The following is a 16366-nucleotide window of genomic DNA, read 5'->3' on the forward strand; positions in this document are numbered from 1 at the left end:
AGAGCTGAGAGTGCTCATAACAGAGCATTACCTGTTGCGCCACAAAGCAGCTACTCTATCTTTGAATAACACACTTTCCCATCAGTATACCGTCCCAACAACATTTCTGACATCAACATGCTCAGCGATAGACAACAATTTGACTCCGATAAAGAAAACAATGTAACAGACTTACTCTTATGTATGGTAAAACAATAGTCACAACAAAAAAACTATTAGAACATAAATTATTGTTATATATATTTATTAGGTCATTATTAATTATCATTAATGTTTATAAGCAAAGATGACAACATTTACATAAATTATATGCAGGATATGTTAAACCAAAGTCAAAATAAACATTATTTGTTTAATAAAATATTGTACAACAGTATCTGCTACAAAGGCAAATGAAAGCTAACATTCAACAATTAAATTATACTTAAAAGTGCATTATTACTATTGTACCTAATTACTAATATAATCTTTGTTCGACTTCAATTCATCACTAAAGATCAAGGAAAATAAATCTTAACCAAATTGTGTACGTGTGTTCGACACAACACGATGCATTATTCAAGAACGAGAGAGAGAGAGAGATTGAGAGATTACACTATCTTAGAGCAATCAATATCAATGCAAAATAAAGTTATATAGTTGAGTATGGGGACTTTTCAAAGATTTATTTATAAGACCATTTCTTACTGCTTTCACAAACACAACAGTTTACACACACCATGACGCACACCATACAATACGCCAGTGTTGACATCTTGGTGTGTGTAAACTCCGAAACTTTGCTAAGCGATGTAAAAGCAGTAATGACTAATTTCTTCTCATCAATGATCTAGTGTAGATAGGATTAGTATATGAATTAAAATAAAATTTAAAGATGAAAATCGAGATGGGAATGTAAAACAATATTATGCTATAAAGCACCTAAAATTACCACCTAACTCAGATACTAGTAAACAGCTTAATATTATGGCATAAAGTCACCACCCAACTCAGATACTAGTAAACAGCTTAATATTATGCCATAAAGCATTTAAATTCACCACCCAACTTAAATATAGTACTCAAGCTGATTTATGCTATTATGACATTTCTCAACCAATGTTTTAAAGTACATTCATTCATGTGTTCACATTGACATTGAGCAGTGGTTTACTATTGGCAATACTATTACTTATTAATGTTTAAAATCTGTTCCAATCCACTTTGCATGATTATTATATTTATAATATTAATCATCTTTAAAAAAACAGTATCCCAAGTTTAAACTATTACAATTTGATTTCCATTTTACTTTTAGCATTGTTTGTGCTTGTCGATATCTCCCACAATGCTAAGTTGACGTTCACATTGAACATAATGGGGGTGTATCAATTGCTAAATAAGATAATTTTTATCAATAAATGGATTTTATTTTCCACTAATCTATGTAGATATGATACTAATATTGAGTCTGCTGTTGAACCTATGGTTCATATGCTGGTGGCTTCTCCCATTTTTCCATTTCTACAACCTCTTCATAGGCAGGTGGCTTTGGAATCAGTGCCTAGAATAAGACAAAACACTTAAGTTAAAATGAGCCAAAATACTTACGTCAAAATACTTAAGTCAAAATGAGACAAAAAACTTAAGTCAAAATGAGAAAAAATACTTAAGTTACAGTAATATAACACAATATTCTTGATACATAAAAAACGCGAAAGCCAAACTCGGTTACCAAATATAATTACATAACGTAACCATTTTACACAATTAGAATTGCAATATACCATAAGTATGGAATACAAAAAATGTATAAATTTTCCTTAAATTAATTTATAAGTACACACCCTAAATGAATACATCATCAAACATAGCCCATTTATAGTTGCAAAATAAACCTAAGAACTTTTACTACAATTTGTTAAAACAATTACCTCCATGTCATCGGTAACATAACCTCCTGTAGGTGAGAATTCTACAGCTGCGATGTATTTATAACAAGCCCACACACAAGATATGCAGTATCCCTGTGAAAACAAAACAACTATTATAAGTAAAAAGAGAACACAAGAAAGTAGACTAGATGATATCCGTCCTAAACATTATGACCTTTGACCTCTCTGCGACCTGAATTTGTGACGTGTAAAAGAAATTATTACATTATATTGTAAAATAGAATTGTAGTTTTAACAGTAACATAGCCAAAACATGGGTAGTTACCTGTCCCTTTTAGGAGCATAAGGCTTTTAAGACAAGAAATGACATGGTTTAATGTTGTTAAAGTTATATATTTATATATGCATTATTTTTACAAAACGTCAACAATTGCAGGTCTAGTGGCTGTAAAATCTACAGTAAGGTAGAAATAAGAAGTCAACCATTCGATCTCTTAAATTCCATTACAACAGCCCTTTAACAGTTTATCAATGTGACAATGCACAAACTAGGCAATGTGTAACTATTAAGTCTAAAAATCGATGTGTTTTTTAGGGTGGGTAGCAAGACTGATAGCTGTATAGTGTAAAGCACTGTCTACACACAAAATAATGTGATGTGCCCATATATGGACATGATGATGTCATATCACCACCATATTTAAGCATATCACTACCACATTTGTGCACATCACACTTTTTTTGCCAAACTAGTTTGATAGTATAGACAGAGCCTAATGGCTTGTGAAAATTCCACAATAAATATCAACAAAACACAAACCTTAAAGACCATGATTATCATGAAGACAATAACAGCAATAGCCATGAATCCTGGACCATCTAGGTCATAGTTTGACACTGGTAACTGTTCCTTCCAGTGCATAAATTCCTGGTTGTATGGAAATTGTGCCTAGATTAACACACAAAAAAAAGTATAGAATTTATGCACGGTGATCTTAAAGATGTATTGTCCCCTGAAAAAATAATTCTTAAACATTTTTTTTGCTGAATATGCCATTTTAATGTCACCTAATAGTTATCCACTTCGCCCAAAAATTGGATCGAACAAAACATGTATTTACCTAAAAAACTGTAATTTAATAAAGCAAAAAATAGTCAAATTGGCTGACAGCCAATGGGTTTTTAGTTGAATTTAACCATTTATTTTGTCATTTATAAGTGAAAACATTAATTGTTTACGTTTTTTTTCTACAAAAGTTATTAACTTTATTAAAACTACAAAATAATATATTTAAAGTCTGATTTTATTAGTATTTATTTTTCATGTTTTAGGGGACAATACCTCTTGAACAGGAATTTCCAAGAGAATTTCATGGATATAATTGAGCTGAGTGGGGACTTTGAATTTGCAACAATAAAAGTTATTTAACTAAAAAAAAATTAAAATGAGTGTATCACTACACCACTGTACAAGTAAACGCCCTAATGTAGTACTTACACTGTCTTTATAATCAGTATCTGGATAGTAGGAAAGGACTCCAATCGCAGTTAAACACGAGACAAAGAAGTCAAATTGCATCAAACAGAAGAAAGGCAGCAGGTAACTGGAACGGTACTGAAAACAAAGTATAACAAGTAGAAATTATTGCATTATAATTATATTTCATTTTTGTTATTTATTTATGCTTATTCCATGTTTCATTTTAATTTCATAAATAATATTGATTTACTTTTGTCTACACTATCAAACTTTATGTGACCAAAAAATGTGATGGAAATGATGATGTCATATCACTACCATATTTGGGCAAATCACAATTTTTTGTCACATAAAGTTTGATAGTGTAGACAGAGCTTAAGACAATTCCTACTTTATTATTCAATGTAAATACTAGTCCAAAATAAATGTGTTCAGATGTAAGTTTATAAATAACATGATGCAGAAATGAAGACATTTTTAGCACAAATCAAAATGTGATGATGAATGACGACAATTAATTTAAGTAGCAAAAACCTTTTTAAGTACTTACTTATTCATGCATATTAGTATGTCTAAATATACAATTATTTATGATAAAAAATGCATGGAATAAAACATGCACAGATGTCACAAATGCATGGATAAACTATTACTACATCGGGTTACGTGGGGTCAGGGGTCGGAGGGAGTGCTAGAGGAGAGCAGGTCAAATGCGCAACTACAATTAATCATGCTTAACACTACCGTATCACTTTGTTATTTTTTACCGAGAGTCACAAAAATATGAATGAACCTTTTATATTCACACCGGTACTACCAAATACTACTATATTATTAACATAACAGTTTAAAATTCGATCTTTAATATCCAATTATGAAATTTCACATATGTACACTATACTGTAATTTTTTCTTCTATATTAATAATGGAATTTGTAAATGTGTACGCTATAGTACATTAATTATCACTTACTGAATGTCCTCTAACAAACAATAGGCATATTGTCACAATGCTTTATGTAGCAACAAAAACTCTTCTCCCATCCATGTTATTATTATAAACTATAGTTTATTGTTAGTTTGTGCTATAGAAGCTGTTCCAGTGTTAACGTGATGCAAATTAAACAAAGTATATAATACCTTGACAACACCCCAAATCATAAGCAATGACAGAGATGCTGCTGTAGTGACGATACACATGGCTACAACATACTCAGCTAAGATGATTGAACATAAAGATATTAAGCACACAATTTAGCAATGCAAGTAAACTTAGAGATCCTTCCAAATATGGAAACAGCATACCAAAATAGAAGAGAAGCAGGCTGTTCCATTGTTGTTTTTAGAGTATTTGTAGAGACCTTTTTAAGGATGACAGAGTTTTACCTAAGACAGATTTAGGGTTTTTTTTGTAGAAGAACCAAAGCTGGTGTACATATTTTTTTAAATAAACAAGAATGCAAGAACATTTCAAATTGATTGCATAAGCTTTTGAAAGTAAAACTGTTTAGTTTATATCACTATTATTTATAGTATGTCTCTCATTGTGAATTTTTTCAGGCAAAGTTTAAAATGTAAAAAGTACATTGTTCATAATGCAAAAGGATGTGAACAAACACAAAGCAATAACAAAAAGATATTGTATGTTAAATATCAATCAAGCAAAAACAAACTGAAGAAAACCAACAAAGAAACACTGTGTATTTAGTGACAATGATTAAGCTCCGTCAATGATAAAAAGAAGTTCTTATTTTAAGTTAGTTAACTTTCAGAAATCAAAAAACTATTTCCTTTATGGCCTCAAAGGTCTGTTTAACAAATTCTGTTAACTTTCCTATTTATAGCTGGCAATCCTTTCCAAAAAAAACATGTACACACATAATTATGCTACATAAACAAAGTCTTAAACATTTGAGTGCGTCTGTGTATCTTAAATAATCAAACAATATGAATTCTGAATTTAAATTAGAAATGCATGTAACTCTATATTTCAAACACTTATAATATAAAAGACTTTTGTATTTTTTTATTGATTTTAAAATGCAGTATTGATTTTATTTTCTATAATTACTAATTTCTATATTTTGCTATACAGTATAAAAATCATTTTAGAATAACAACCTTATTTGTAAAACTGTCTTTACATTTGAAATGGAAAAGATATCTGTACAGTAGTACTGGTATCAACTTATGAAACACAACACAATTATTATTTCACAAATGTCAATTTAAAAATAATAAGTCTGCAATATGTGATTATTTATTACAACACAAAAAGCGCAGGCAGGAAATAAAAATGAAATAAAATGTTTGTTGGGGCACATAAAACATTTGAGTGTGCAATGAACCGCAGCAGGAAAATATAAAAGGTGGTTGTTGTTTAATAAAATGCTTGTTCAGGGCCCATACAAACCTTAAGCTTTAATGTGTGCAATGAATTAAGCGCAGGAAAATAGTGGTTGTTGTGCAATAAAATGCTTGTTCAGGGCCCATACAAACCTTAAACTTTAATGTGTGCAATGAATTAAGCGCAGGAAAATAGTGGTTGTTGTTTAATAAAATGCTTGTTCAGGGCCCATACAAACCTTAAGCTTTAATGTGTGCAATGAATTAAGCGCAGGAAAATAGTGGTTGTTGTTTAATAAAATGCTTGTTCAGGGCCCATACAAACCTTAAACTTTAATGTGTGCAATGAATTAAGCGCAGGAAAATAGTGGTTGTTGTGCAATAATATGCTTGTTGAGGGCCCATACAAACCTTAAGTGTTCCATGTAACATCATAATTGTTATCATACAGTATACTACAAGGATGACCAAGCCAACACAATAATCAGCTAGTGAGTGTCAACACAAGAGAGAGAGAAAAAAAATAACATTACTTTCTATGATTAATCTAAGAAAGTTTTAAGAATTTGTTAAAATAAATAAGTACACTTTGTGTAAACATTGTACTGTTTTAAAAACAACTTGAGTAGTACTAGTTAGTCCTACAACTCTCAGGTAGGAACAATAATATTATGATTAAACTGCAACATAATTATACAGTAGACACCAGCCAGGACCCAACAAACTTACCCCTTAATGGGGGTCCTCACTCCCCCCCCCCCCCACACACCCAATTAATAAGGGTTGGCCGTAGTGTTAAAAAACTACTATATTTCCCCTAATTGGTTTCAGTGCCCCTTTATTAGGGGGTGTCCCTCCTAAAGGGGGTTTCTACTGTGTGCAGGGAGATATACCTCTGCTGTGTGTGTTTTTATACAAAAAAACATTGTTGAGCTTTAGGATGCAGTGTATAGTGTAAAATGTATTTATATATAAAACAATTCTGTATAAATGAAAAAAGATGCTAAACATGAAAAACACTGTAACACTGAATACAACAAAACACATTGTTAAATTTCAACACCAGCTTTGGTTTCTAGTGACGTGGGATGTTAAAGTGTATGGAAAGCACTACCAGCATGGATGTAAACATGATGCCATAATTAAGTATCAATTTAATATATTAAATATGATTATCTTGAAAACAAGATAATTATAGTCAGTCCCAAAATATAATAATTTTCAAATTTAAACATGGAATGACAATTATGGGGACGGTGTGTTATGAAAAAGACTTAAATGAATAATAATATATTCCCATTTAAATATTCATTGTTTTTGCATTTGAATCTGAAAAGAAACTACAATATAATGAATCAATTAAACAATGTACATATTTGGTTGGTCTTTACATAATAACATTTATTTTTAACAATTAAAATATTAAAGTGATTAAATTAAGAATCTGGTAAATCTATATTTAAAAATTGAATTGAAATAGCAATGGACTTAAAAATTAAAAAATTTTTGATAAATAACTTACATGAATCGTGGGCATTCTCAATTGATTTCAGCTCTGGTTGTCTATCTTCGTAGCTTCCAAATGTTATTATCACCAACAACAGACCAATTCCCACAATTTGACCAATCTGAAAATAAATAATAATAAATATTTATCTAGGCCTAGCCTATATTTTCAAAGCATGTGCATCACAAAACAATTTTATTTAGCTAGATATAGGGCCTAAGAGAAAGAAAGATACAAGAAGAGATTTACAATCTGGTGGTGGTAGAGCTATAAAAACAACCACCAAAATCCTAATAATTATTATTTATATAATATTAATAATAATAGGCCTAGGCCCCTAAGGTAGGCCTATTAAATATAATAAAGTATTGTCAATATTATTAATTATACAATACATTACAGATAGGCCTACAGTACAGCTAATAATACTTATTAGGCCTAAATAATTGTTATTGTTCGATTATTCGTGGTGTTGGTAGTCTCACAACCGTTTATCCTAGAATTTGACTTAGTTTAGTAGGCCTAGGCCACAACAAGGAATCGGAATTGTGTTTGCTTACCAAATTCCAGACACCAATCAGCCCCGTACCAACCCTCACCGATACTGTATCACAGCAACATTTTGGCTCGTTTGAGTAGGCCATGATTAACCTCTTTTACGACCGTTATGCTGCTAAAAAATTAACTACCACTAGAAGAAAAATCTAAATTTTATGTTAAGTGTATTTGACAACAAAACGTTTAACCAACAGAGAAAAGTTTCACACTTTTCCTGTTGTATTTTCCTAACTTGTTCGTTCGTCGTATTCTCTATTCTTCCTTCTCTCGATCCTCACCAAAAAAAAAAAACACTGAGCCTCTTTACATTGTTATTCTTCCGCGTAGTACTAAACAAACTGCAAAACATTTCTTCATTTTTAAACATTCGTAAAATGTAAGTTAAATTATTCAGTTACGATATGTAATTTGATGTCTAAAGACGTAATTTAGTAAAATAAATGGTATTCTACCATTATAAAAAAAATAAAGTAGAAAAATAGTCCCTTAAATGTTGGTGGCGCTCTTCAAATTGATAAAGGTGGCGCTATTATCAAAACAAAAATGGCAGCGCCCATGTGTTAACTTTTTCTTTTGCAGTCGGAACAAAAAATGAGGAGGTATTTCTCTTCAGTGAATAAAAAACTTGAATTGACTTTGGCTGTGATTAAGCCAGACATACTTTCTCATCCGCAAAGACATGCAGTAAGTAATTCAGTGTTAATATAGATTATTTATTAGCTAGGCCTAGGCCTAGGCCAACGTCTCGCTCAATTTCATTTGAGGTGTGATGAAAAGTACGTGGGGTTTAATAATAGGCCGAGAAAAGGGATAGGGAGCCACCTAACTGAAACGTGACAAGACTTTTTATAGTAGACAGAGGGTCGCTCTAAACATAGATGAAGTAACATAGGCAGGCTTATATATATATGTATTTACTATTTTAAACCATGTTTAAACTTTCTTAATATTTATTAAACTGTACAGGAAATAAAAAACATCATACTTTTAAACCAATTTTACATCATTCAAACTAAAGTATTAAAATGGGACAGAGGAAAGGCTGAAGAGTTTTATAAAGAACACAAAGGTATATTATTTACACTATTAAGTATTATGGTATGTTTTTATTAGTTCTACCATGGAGTGATCCATGGTGCTACTGTGTGTTGGTTTAAGTATTATTTATTACTGTATATAATTCTATGCTCATAACAAATAAGTGCCAATTAATAATGTATATTTTCTTTTTAGGAAAGTTTTTTTACAATCGACTTGTCGGCTTTATGTCGAGTGGACCAATGAGTGCACACATTCTAGCGAGGGAGTGTGCTATTAAACAATGGAGAACGTTGATGGGCCCGACCAAAACTTTTAAGTTCGTATTAGTTTTTGTTCTAATTCTTCAGTATAAACATTTTTGTCCATTGAAAATGTCCTCTTTTAAAACCAACCAAGGTGCAGGGTGCATTACATTAAAAACTACAAACAGCACTAAAATTAGTTTTTAAACATTTTGTCAGAGCCAGATATGAAAATGCAGATACGATACGAGGAAGGTATGGGCTTACAGATACTCGCAATGCTACACATGGATCAGGTAGGTTTCTAGTACTTAATTTTTTTAAAACTAGTTACATTTTCGACTCATATTTCCAAACTAAACAGGATTCATTGAATACAGCACTTTCAATTTATATATTCTGACATAATACATTAACATTTGGAACAGCCACAAAGTCAAAGTAATAATTTATTTGTTTTTTTTAAGATTCTACAGAATCAGCATGTAAGGAGATAGCATTCTTTTATCCAGATTTTGATGTTGATAACTGGTATAAAACACAAGAGCATTTATTTAGGACTGGTAAAGTGTTATACTGTGAAGAAACTGGAATACATAGGCCGGCAACAAATTTAGATTCCACTAATAATAATAAAAATAATAATATACATAATTAATTAATTACAAGTACAAATAAAAACATACGAGACATTTATTTGGAGCGAACTATTTAGTATACAAATTTTCTTTTTATGCAAATCATATTTTATATTTATATATTGTGAAAACAAATCAAAATAAATTAAAGTATAAATGTGTAGGCTTTTGTTTGTAATATGTACCTTGTTGACGCAGAATTCACAGAAACTTTATTCAAGAAATACATAGTGTAATACAATGTGCTTTTATTGAACAAAAAAAATGAACATTATTATGGGATAGTTCTTTTAATTTACCGTTTTAACATATGCCACTTGACTATATACAACAATCATAGAAAAACAATGCAAAGAAACAGAAGACACAAACATTTATTATTCTTTATAATTCTTATCTGCACTTTTTTTGTACACAAATTGTGAGAAAAACATATAAGTAACTCTGAATGTGTGCATTTGTGCCAGTAATGAACAAAGCAGTATCATTTGTAATGCAAATGAGATGGGTCACTTGTATTACTACAGTACAATCACATAGGTATCTTGTAGTTAACATATTAAGAAATGTTAAACACTTTGCAAGAAGTATTTGATTTAAACATGATTGGTTTAGTAACACTCATGCATGAATACACAACCATTAGTGTATCATCCCTTTTATCTTGATACAAATTCGTTTTAGACTTCTTCATTTTATCATTTTGCCATCAGTACACATAATTCCTATTGCACACTGCATTTACTTATGACGCAAGTTTAGCAGTGATAGCTTATTGGTGGAATTTGGATCACATGTTGTTGCCACCTCTTCCTCGGCCTTGGTGAAACCTTCCTCCTCGACCTCCTGTAAAGGATAATCAACAAAATAACAAATGAAAATGCTAGCAATTAACAGAGCTAAGGCTGCAGGCTTGTTACGGTAGTGCTAGGGGCTGCAGACTTTTTATTGTAGTGATAGGGGCTGCATGCTTTTTACTGTCTACTAATAGGGGCTTACCTCGTTGAGTTCTCTGTATTGGACGGCGGCCTCGTACTGCTGACTGTGGACGTTGTTGAGCTGGTCTAGAGGCTACTGATGCAGAGCTCTGTGTTGGATGCCGTGAGCTCTGTGCTGGGTTGCCAGTGTTCCATACAATTGGCTTCGGCTTGCTTTTGGCTTCACCTCCTTATCAAGACAAAAATATGTACAGTCAACTTTGTCAAAAAAGATTTTGGATTGGGGGAATTATATTAAAATATTTTGATCCAAAAGTGGCAGGATTCTAAAGTGGCAAAGTCTATATATTAATTCCACCATGATATATAATCACCATTAAGGGCATACGATCATATTTAGCAGAAAAAGGGCAAATGTAAAAAATCTGAAATTGATAATCTTACCATGTTCTGTAGAGCTTTCCGCAGCCTGACCACTAGTTGATGGTGCTTCCTTCGCCTCTTTCTCACTTCCATTACTTGTTGAGCTGCTAGGCCCAGTATCGTCTTGTCTTGAAGCAGCTGTGGCCTCTCCACTTCCACCAGATTCTACAATCTCTAAGTCTTGAGTGCTGGCTGGGCTTCTACAATAACAAAGATCATTATGTTTAACAAAATAGAAAACATAACAATGGGGTATGCTTATCATGGCATAGATTGATGCAATGTCCTATGTATTTTTCGCCTTTCAAACTATAGGGCCTACAGGTAGTAGTAGAGCCTAAATGATAAATGGATTTCATATCTAAACTCTGTCTACACTAGTTTGACAAAAAAGTGTGCCCAAATATGATAGTAATATGCCCAAATATGATAGTAATATGCCCAAATATGATAGTGATATGCCCAAATATGGTAGTGATATGACATCATCATGTTCATATATGGGTACTTCTTTGAAATAATAAGTACAGTACTGTATGTGAAAGAAACTTACTGGGAACTAGCTGCCTGTCGTGTCTCTACTGCCCCTTGTAAGACCTGTACTACCTCACTAGGCTCAGTATCTGGTTCATCACTACCTGCGGCCATTTGTGATGTTGAGACGACAGTAATAGGCACTGATATCGACGGTACAACATCTGATGATTCAGACACAGAGTTGCTTGCTGCTATTGATACTAAACCAAAAACGTAATTGTAATTAATTACTTTTAATTATAATTAATTACTTTTAATTGTAATTAATTACTTTTATAAATTTAACAACGTGAGTGAAACTTAAAGCCAATCAGTGATGTTATGTTGAAATAGATATGCGACAACATTTTAATTTTGAGAGTAATGTACCAACCACTCAACAGTTGTTATCCTTAATATCCTTAAAATAAATCGAAAAAAAAAATATAAAGCTCTGCACATTTTTCTGGCCGTTTACTTTATCGTTTTGATTTAGCTTTTCGCTTTGTTTTGTATCTCCATTGAGATCCAACCACTGATACCCACAGCATTGTCATTTTTTCAGTAATTTGCCTTGGGATTTATATATATATACTTCATATTCTTACCTGGAGCATGTGGCATTAAAGGTGTAGTAGGTACACTGCGACCTCCATCATCATCACCCAATAGTGGATTGATCCTAGTTTATCTACATATACTTTGTATTCTTACCTGGAGCATGTGGCATTAAAGGTGTAGTAGGTACACTGCGACCTCCATCATCATCACCCAATAGTGGATTGATCCTAGTTTATCTACATTATACTTGGTATTCTTACCTGGAGCATGTGGCATTAAAGGTGTAGTAGGTACACTGCGACCTCCATCATCATCACCCAATAGTGGATTGATCCTAGTTTATCTACATTATACTTGGTATTCTTACCTGGAGCATGTGGCATTAAAGGTGTAGTAGGTACACTGCGACCTCCATCATCATCACCCAATAGTGGATTGATCCTAGTTTATCTACATTATACTTTGTATTCTTACCTGGAGCATGTGGCATTAAAGGTGTAGTAGGTACACTGCGACCTCCATCATCATCACCCAATAGTGGATTGATCCTAGTTTATCTACATATACTTTGTATTCTTACCTGGAGCATGTGGCATTAAAGGTGTAGTAGGTACACTGCGACCTCCATCATCATCACCCAATAGTGGATTGATCCTAGTTTATCTACATATACTTTGTATTCTTACCTGGAGCATGTGGCATTAAAGGTGTAGTAGGTACACTGCGACCTCCATCATCATCACCCAATAGTGGATTGATCCTAGTTTATCTACATATACTTTGTATTCTTACCTGGAGCATGTGGCATTAAAGGTGTAGTAGGTACACTGCGACCTCCATCATCATCACCCAATAGTGGATTGATCCTAGTTTATCTACATATACTTTGTATTCTTACCTGGAGCATGTGGCATTAAAGGTGTAGTAGGTACACTGCGACCTCCATCATCATCACCCAATAGAGGATTGATCCTAGTTTATCTACATATACTTTGTATTCTTACCTGGAGCATGAGGCATTAAAGGTGTAGTAGGTACACTGCGACCTCCATCATCATCACCCAATAGAGGATTGATCCTAGTTTATCTACATAATATACTCTGTATTCTTACCTGGAGCATGTGGCATTAAAGGTGTAGTAGGTACACTGCGACCTCCATCATCATCACCCAATAGTGGATTGATCCTAGTTTATCTACATATACTCTGTATTCTTACCTGGAGCATGTGGCATTAAAGGTGTAGTAGGTACACTGCGACCTCCATCATCATCACCCAATAGAGGATTGATCCTAGTTTATCTACATATACTCTGTATTCTTACCTGGAGCATGTGGCATTAAAGGTGTAGTAGGTACACTGCGACCTCCATCATCATCACCCAATAGTGGATTGATCCTCGTTTCATCCATACCAAGACCTAGAAATTGTTTTTTTTTAATGACAACAAATTATTTTATAAAATATATCAAGATTTTGTAAGAATTCAGATAAAAATAACTTTAAATTGTAAGAAATGTTGGTATTTTAATTAAAGAACGGAGTATGAAACATGAAACAATTATGTAACACACCTATGTGTATCTGCCATTTGATTGGTTGATTTCATATCACATGACAAAAATTATTTTAAAATTATGATTTTTGTTAAAAAGGGTATTAAGTTTTTTATATTGTTGTTACCGCGAGTGTTACTACAAGACTTGTGATAACTATAACTGATCTAATTTAATATTCACTCCATTCTACGAATAAACTTTTAGTATTGTATATTGTACAATACACAGAAAACGCGTTCAAACCAATTCAACTTACGTTCTTGTGTTTCAAGCTGCGCTAATCCTGGTCTAGTAGTCTCAGCTTCACCAGGAGGTCCAAAGTGGAACCGGGAAGACTGTAACAGTGGTGAACTGAAATAATGTGGTAAAATAAATTAAGCATGGAGGTATACTTTGTATCATAAGCAAGGTCACATTATAATAATAATGCGGAAAAATAAATTAACCATGGATGTATACTTTGTATCATAAGCAAGGTCACATTATAATAATAATGCGGAAAAATAAATTAACCATGGATGTATACTTTGTATCATAAGCAAGGTCACATTATAATAAGTATTGTCGTAATAATAATAATAATAATAATAATAATAATAATATAACAATTTATATAGCACACATATCCACTAAAAGTGCTCAAGTCGTAACTAATGCCTTTGTTATAAACTGTGTCAGAAAGTGTCACAGATCGGGCGAACATCCAGTATCCGAGAGTCAAAATGGTCACGTCACTTTTTGAAAGGTCGGTGTGGTAAAAAGTGGCTTCCACAAATTCTTGTTCAGACCTACAGAATCATGTATGATGTGAAAGCATCACTCTGTAGGTGTGAACAAGTCCGTAAACTATGAATATCTTATTTTACAGCAGAGTAACAAAAACACAGCTGAACTTACTTAATAACTTCAGCAAAGCCTCCATCCGCTCTTGGGACAAAGAGTGTAGGTGTACTAGGAACCAGGCGGTCATCTCCAACATCCTCAAACGGAACAGCTCCAGTAGCCTAAAGGTAGTACAAGTTCTTGCTCAATCATTCATAAAATAAAATCTTTATTGAGTTTTGAAAAAAAATGCAAAAAAGACAAACTCCCTGAATGACTCAGACAAGTGATTCACTATTGCATGCATTTTCATTCTTAATTTTAAAGATGTATTGTCCCCCTGAAAAAATATTTTGTTGTTGAATATGCCATTTTAATGTCACATAATAGTTATTCACTTTTACCAAAAATTGAACTGTAAAAACAACTGTAATTTAGAGAAAAAAATATTCAAATTGGCTGCCAGCCAATGATTTTTGGTTCAATTTGACCATTTAATACATTGAACCAAAAAGCATTGGCTGGCAGCCAATTTGACTATTTTTTTCTCTAAATTACAGTTTTTTTCAGGTAAATAATTTTATAAGTAACAACAATTTTTTCTTTCTACAGAAGTGATTAATTGTATTAAAACTACAAAATAACCTATTCAATGTTTGATTTTATTAATCTTAATTTTTCATGATTTTTGGGGAAAATACATCTTTAAACATAGTGATATTTATATGTACACTATACTCACATAAAATAGTGAAGGTCTACCAATTGATGGCAATCTTTCAGTTCTCTGTAAAAATCAAAAATTCTTTTGATAATATAAATGATTTAAGACTTCAGAATCAATGCTTTAGTATAAATTATAGTGAGTAAAAAAATGTTATGGTACTTACACGATGCATAGGTGGAGCATGCTGCTGGCTATGTTCTGGTGGTACTACACCTAACAGAGGGGGCGAGACACTTTGCTGGGAAGAGCTTCCAGACGCTTGCTGCGTCTCCATGACATCATCGTCATCATCATCTAAAATTAAAAATGTTACGTTTGTATGCGACATAAGTCAAATTTCAATCAACTCTACAGCACCATATTACTCGTTTCAGACTTCACTGTGAAATCGCCACGCAACAAATAACAAATAAAGTTTGATATCCCCATTGTATTTCATGTGTAGTTACTCTCATTGTTATTTTGTATGTGTATTGTTATTTTATATTGTGTATTTATTATTCCAATCCATGTTTATTAATATTCCATCTAACTTAAGTATCATTATTCATATACTAATTGTGATCTTTGGTACAATAGTATTAGTAAGAGGGGGCACACTGTTTGGTAGTGAATAATAATTACAGTAGTAATAAGGGTTATACTATATCCCCACTGTATGTTATTTCATATGTATATTGCTTATATTGTGTATTAAAATTCCATCTTAGATATCATTATTTGTATCCTAGCTGTGTATATCATGTTTGTATCATCTTTGGTACAATATAGTCTCTTTGAAAACAATGATGTTATAAAATATATTACCAATGATCTCAACCACTTCATTGGAGTCATCTTCCATGGCATCATCATCTTCTTCATCATCCTCTTTGTCTCCTTCCATTTGGTCTTCATCCTCTGCATCAATTCCTTCAATATCTCCTTCCTGTAAAATTAGTAAAGAAATATAAAAAACATACAAAAATACAATTGAACCTCCCTGTGGAAACTCATCCAAGACTGCCATCTGATAATCACCTTTTTTTAAAAAACAGAGATGAGAAGGGGAATGTAACCCTATTCATCTTCCTTCGCTTTTTTTCTGATACTTAAGTCAAGTCTGAAATATTTTAATGTAAGTAACATATTTA

General features: G+C 32.4%; 3 protein-coding genes across 6 annotated transcripts in view; 1 reads left to right on the plus strand and 2 right to left on the minus strand.

The window, feature by feature from the left end:
• Positions 1 to 227: 227 nt before the first annotated feature.
• LOC144853639 (lysosomal-associated transmembrane protein 4B-like) lies at positions 228 to 8027 on the minus strand. Of its 3 annotated transcripts, XR_013614403.1 has the most exons (8): positions 7768 to 8027; positions 7223 to 7328; positions 6112 to 6188; positions 3373 to 3489; positions 2695 to 2823; positions 1914 to 2006; positions 985 to 1543; positions 228 to 934 (listed from the first exon to the last, which is right to left on the minus strand). XR_013614403.1 is itself a non-coding variant. In XM_078711380.1 (7 exons), the coding sequence occupies exons 1-7, from the start codon at positions 7849 to 7851 to the stop codon at positions 1463 to 1465; spliced, it is 687 nt and encodes a 228-aa protein (XP_078567506.1). In that variant the 5' UTR covers positions 7852 to 8027; the 3' UTR covers positions 228 to 1462. The 3 variants fall into 3 exon arrangements, 2 of the variants coding, with proteins under 2 accessions (XP_078567506.1, XP_078567505.1); XM_078711380.1 differs by lacking the exon at positions 6112 to 6188 and adding an exon at positions 4495 to 4571 and having other exon boundaries at positions 228 to 1543; XM_078711379.1 differs by having other exon boundaries at positions 228 to 1543.
• Positions 8028 to 8290: 263 nt separating this feature from the next.
• LOC144854696 (nucleoside diphosphate kinase 6-like) lies at positions 8291 to 9847 on the plus strand. Its single transcript, XM_078712640.1, has 5 exons — positions 8291 to 8449; positions 8732 to 8834; positions 8999 to 9122; positions 9268 to 9344; positions 9516 to 9847. Exons 1-5 carry the CDS (start codon positions 8357 to 8359, stop codon positions 9704 to 9706), a joined length of 588 nt encoding a protein of 195 aa, XP_078568766.1. The 5' UTR covers positions 8291 to 8356; the 3' UTR covers positions 9707 to 9847.
• A 194-nt stretch (positions 9848 to 10041) lies between these two features.
• Positions 10042 to 16366, minus strand: part of LOC144854695 (nucleoprotein TPR-like) — a 31097-nt gene continuing 24772 nt past the window's right edge. For both annotated transcript variants that reach the window (XM_078712639.1, XM_078712638.1), the window contains exons 48-57: positions 16041 to 16161; positions 15397 to 15527; positions 15249 to 15293; positions 14582 to 14688; positions 13941 to 14035; positions 13450 to 13545; positions 11601 to 11784; positions 11069 to 11247; positions 10686 to 10853; positions 10042 to 10532 (exon numbers count right to left, since the gene is read on the minus strand). In XM_078712639.1, coding sequence (XP_078568765.1) covers positions 10477 to 10532; positions 10686 to 10853; positions 11069 to 11247; positions 11601 to 11784; positions 13450 to 13545; positions 13941 to 14035; positions 14582 to 14688; positions 15249 to 15293; positions 15397 to 15527; positions 16041 to 16161 — 1182 coding nt within the window. In that variant the 3' untranslated portion in view covers positions 10042 to 10476. The remainder of the gene's footprint in view (positions 10533 to 10685; positions 10854 to 11068; positions 11248 to 11600; positions 11785 to 13449; positions 13546 to 13940; positions 14036 to 14581; positions 14689 to 15248; positions 15294 to 15396; positions 15528 to 16040; positions 16162 to 16366) is intronic.

The sequence above is a fragment of the Antedon bifida genome, chromosome 10 (genome assembly GCF_963402885.1).
Source record: "Antedon bifida chromosome 10, ecAntBifi1.1, whole genome shotgun sequence".
NCBI classification, from domain to species: domain Eukaryota; kingdom Metazoa; phylum Echinodermata; class Crinoidea; order Comatulida; family Antedonidae; genus Antedon; species Antedon bifida.

Excerpts from the sequence above, each read along its gene's own strand:
- LOC144853639 (XM_078711380.1), bottom strand. The coding sequence starts at position 7,851 with ATGGCCTACTCAAACGAGCCAAAATGTTGCTGTGATACAGTATCGGTG. Across the intron at positions 3,490-4,494 it reads TGATTTGGGGTGTTGTCAAG|TACCGTTCCAGTTACCTGCT; the intron begins GTATTATATACT and ends CTTTGTTTTCAG. Across the intron at positions 2,007-2,694 it reads TGATAATCATGGTCTTTAAG|GGATACTGCATATCTTGTGT; the intron begins GTTTGTGTTTTG and ends TTGTTTTCACAG.
- LOC144854696 (XM_078712640.1), top strand. The coding sequence starts at position 8,357 with ATGAGGAGGTATTTCTCTTCAGTGAATAAAAAACTTGAATTGACTTTG. Across the intron at positions 8,450-8,731 it reads CTCATCCGCAAAGACATGCA|GAAATAAAAAACATCATACT; the intron begins GTAAGTAATTCA and ends TAAACTGTACAG. Across the intron at positions 9,123-9,267 it reads GGCCCGACCAAAACTTTTAA|AGCCAGATATGAAAATGCAG; the intron begins GTTCGTATTAGT and ends ACATTTTGTCAG.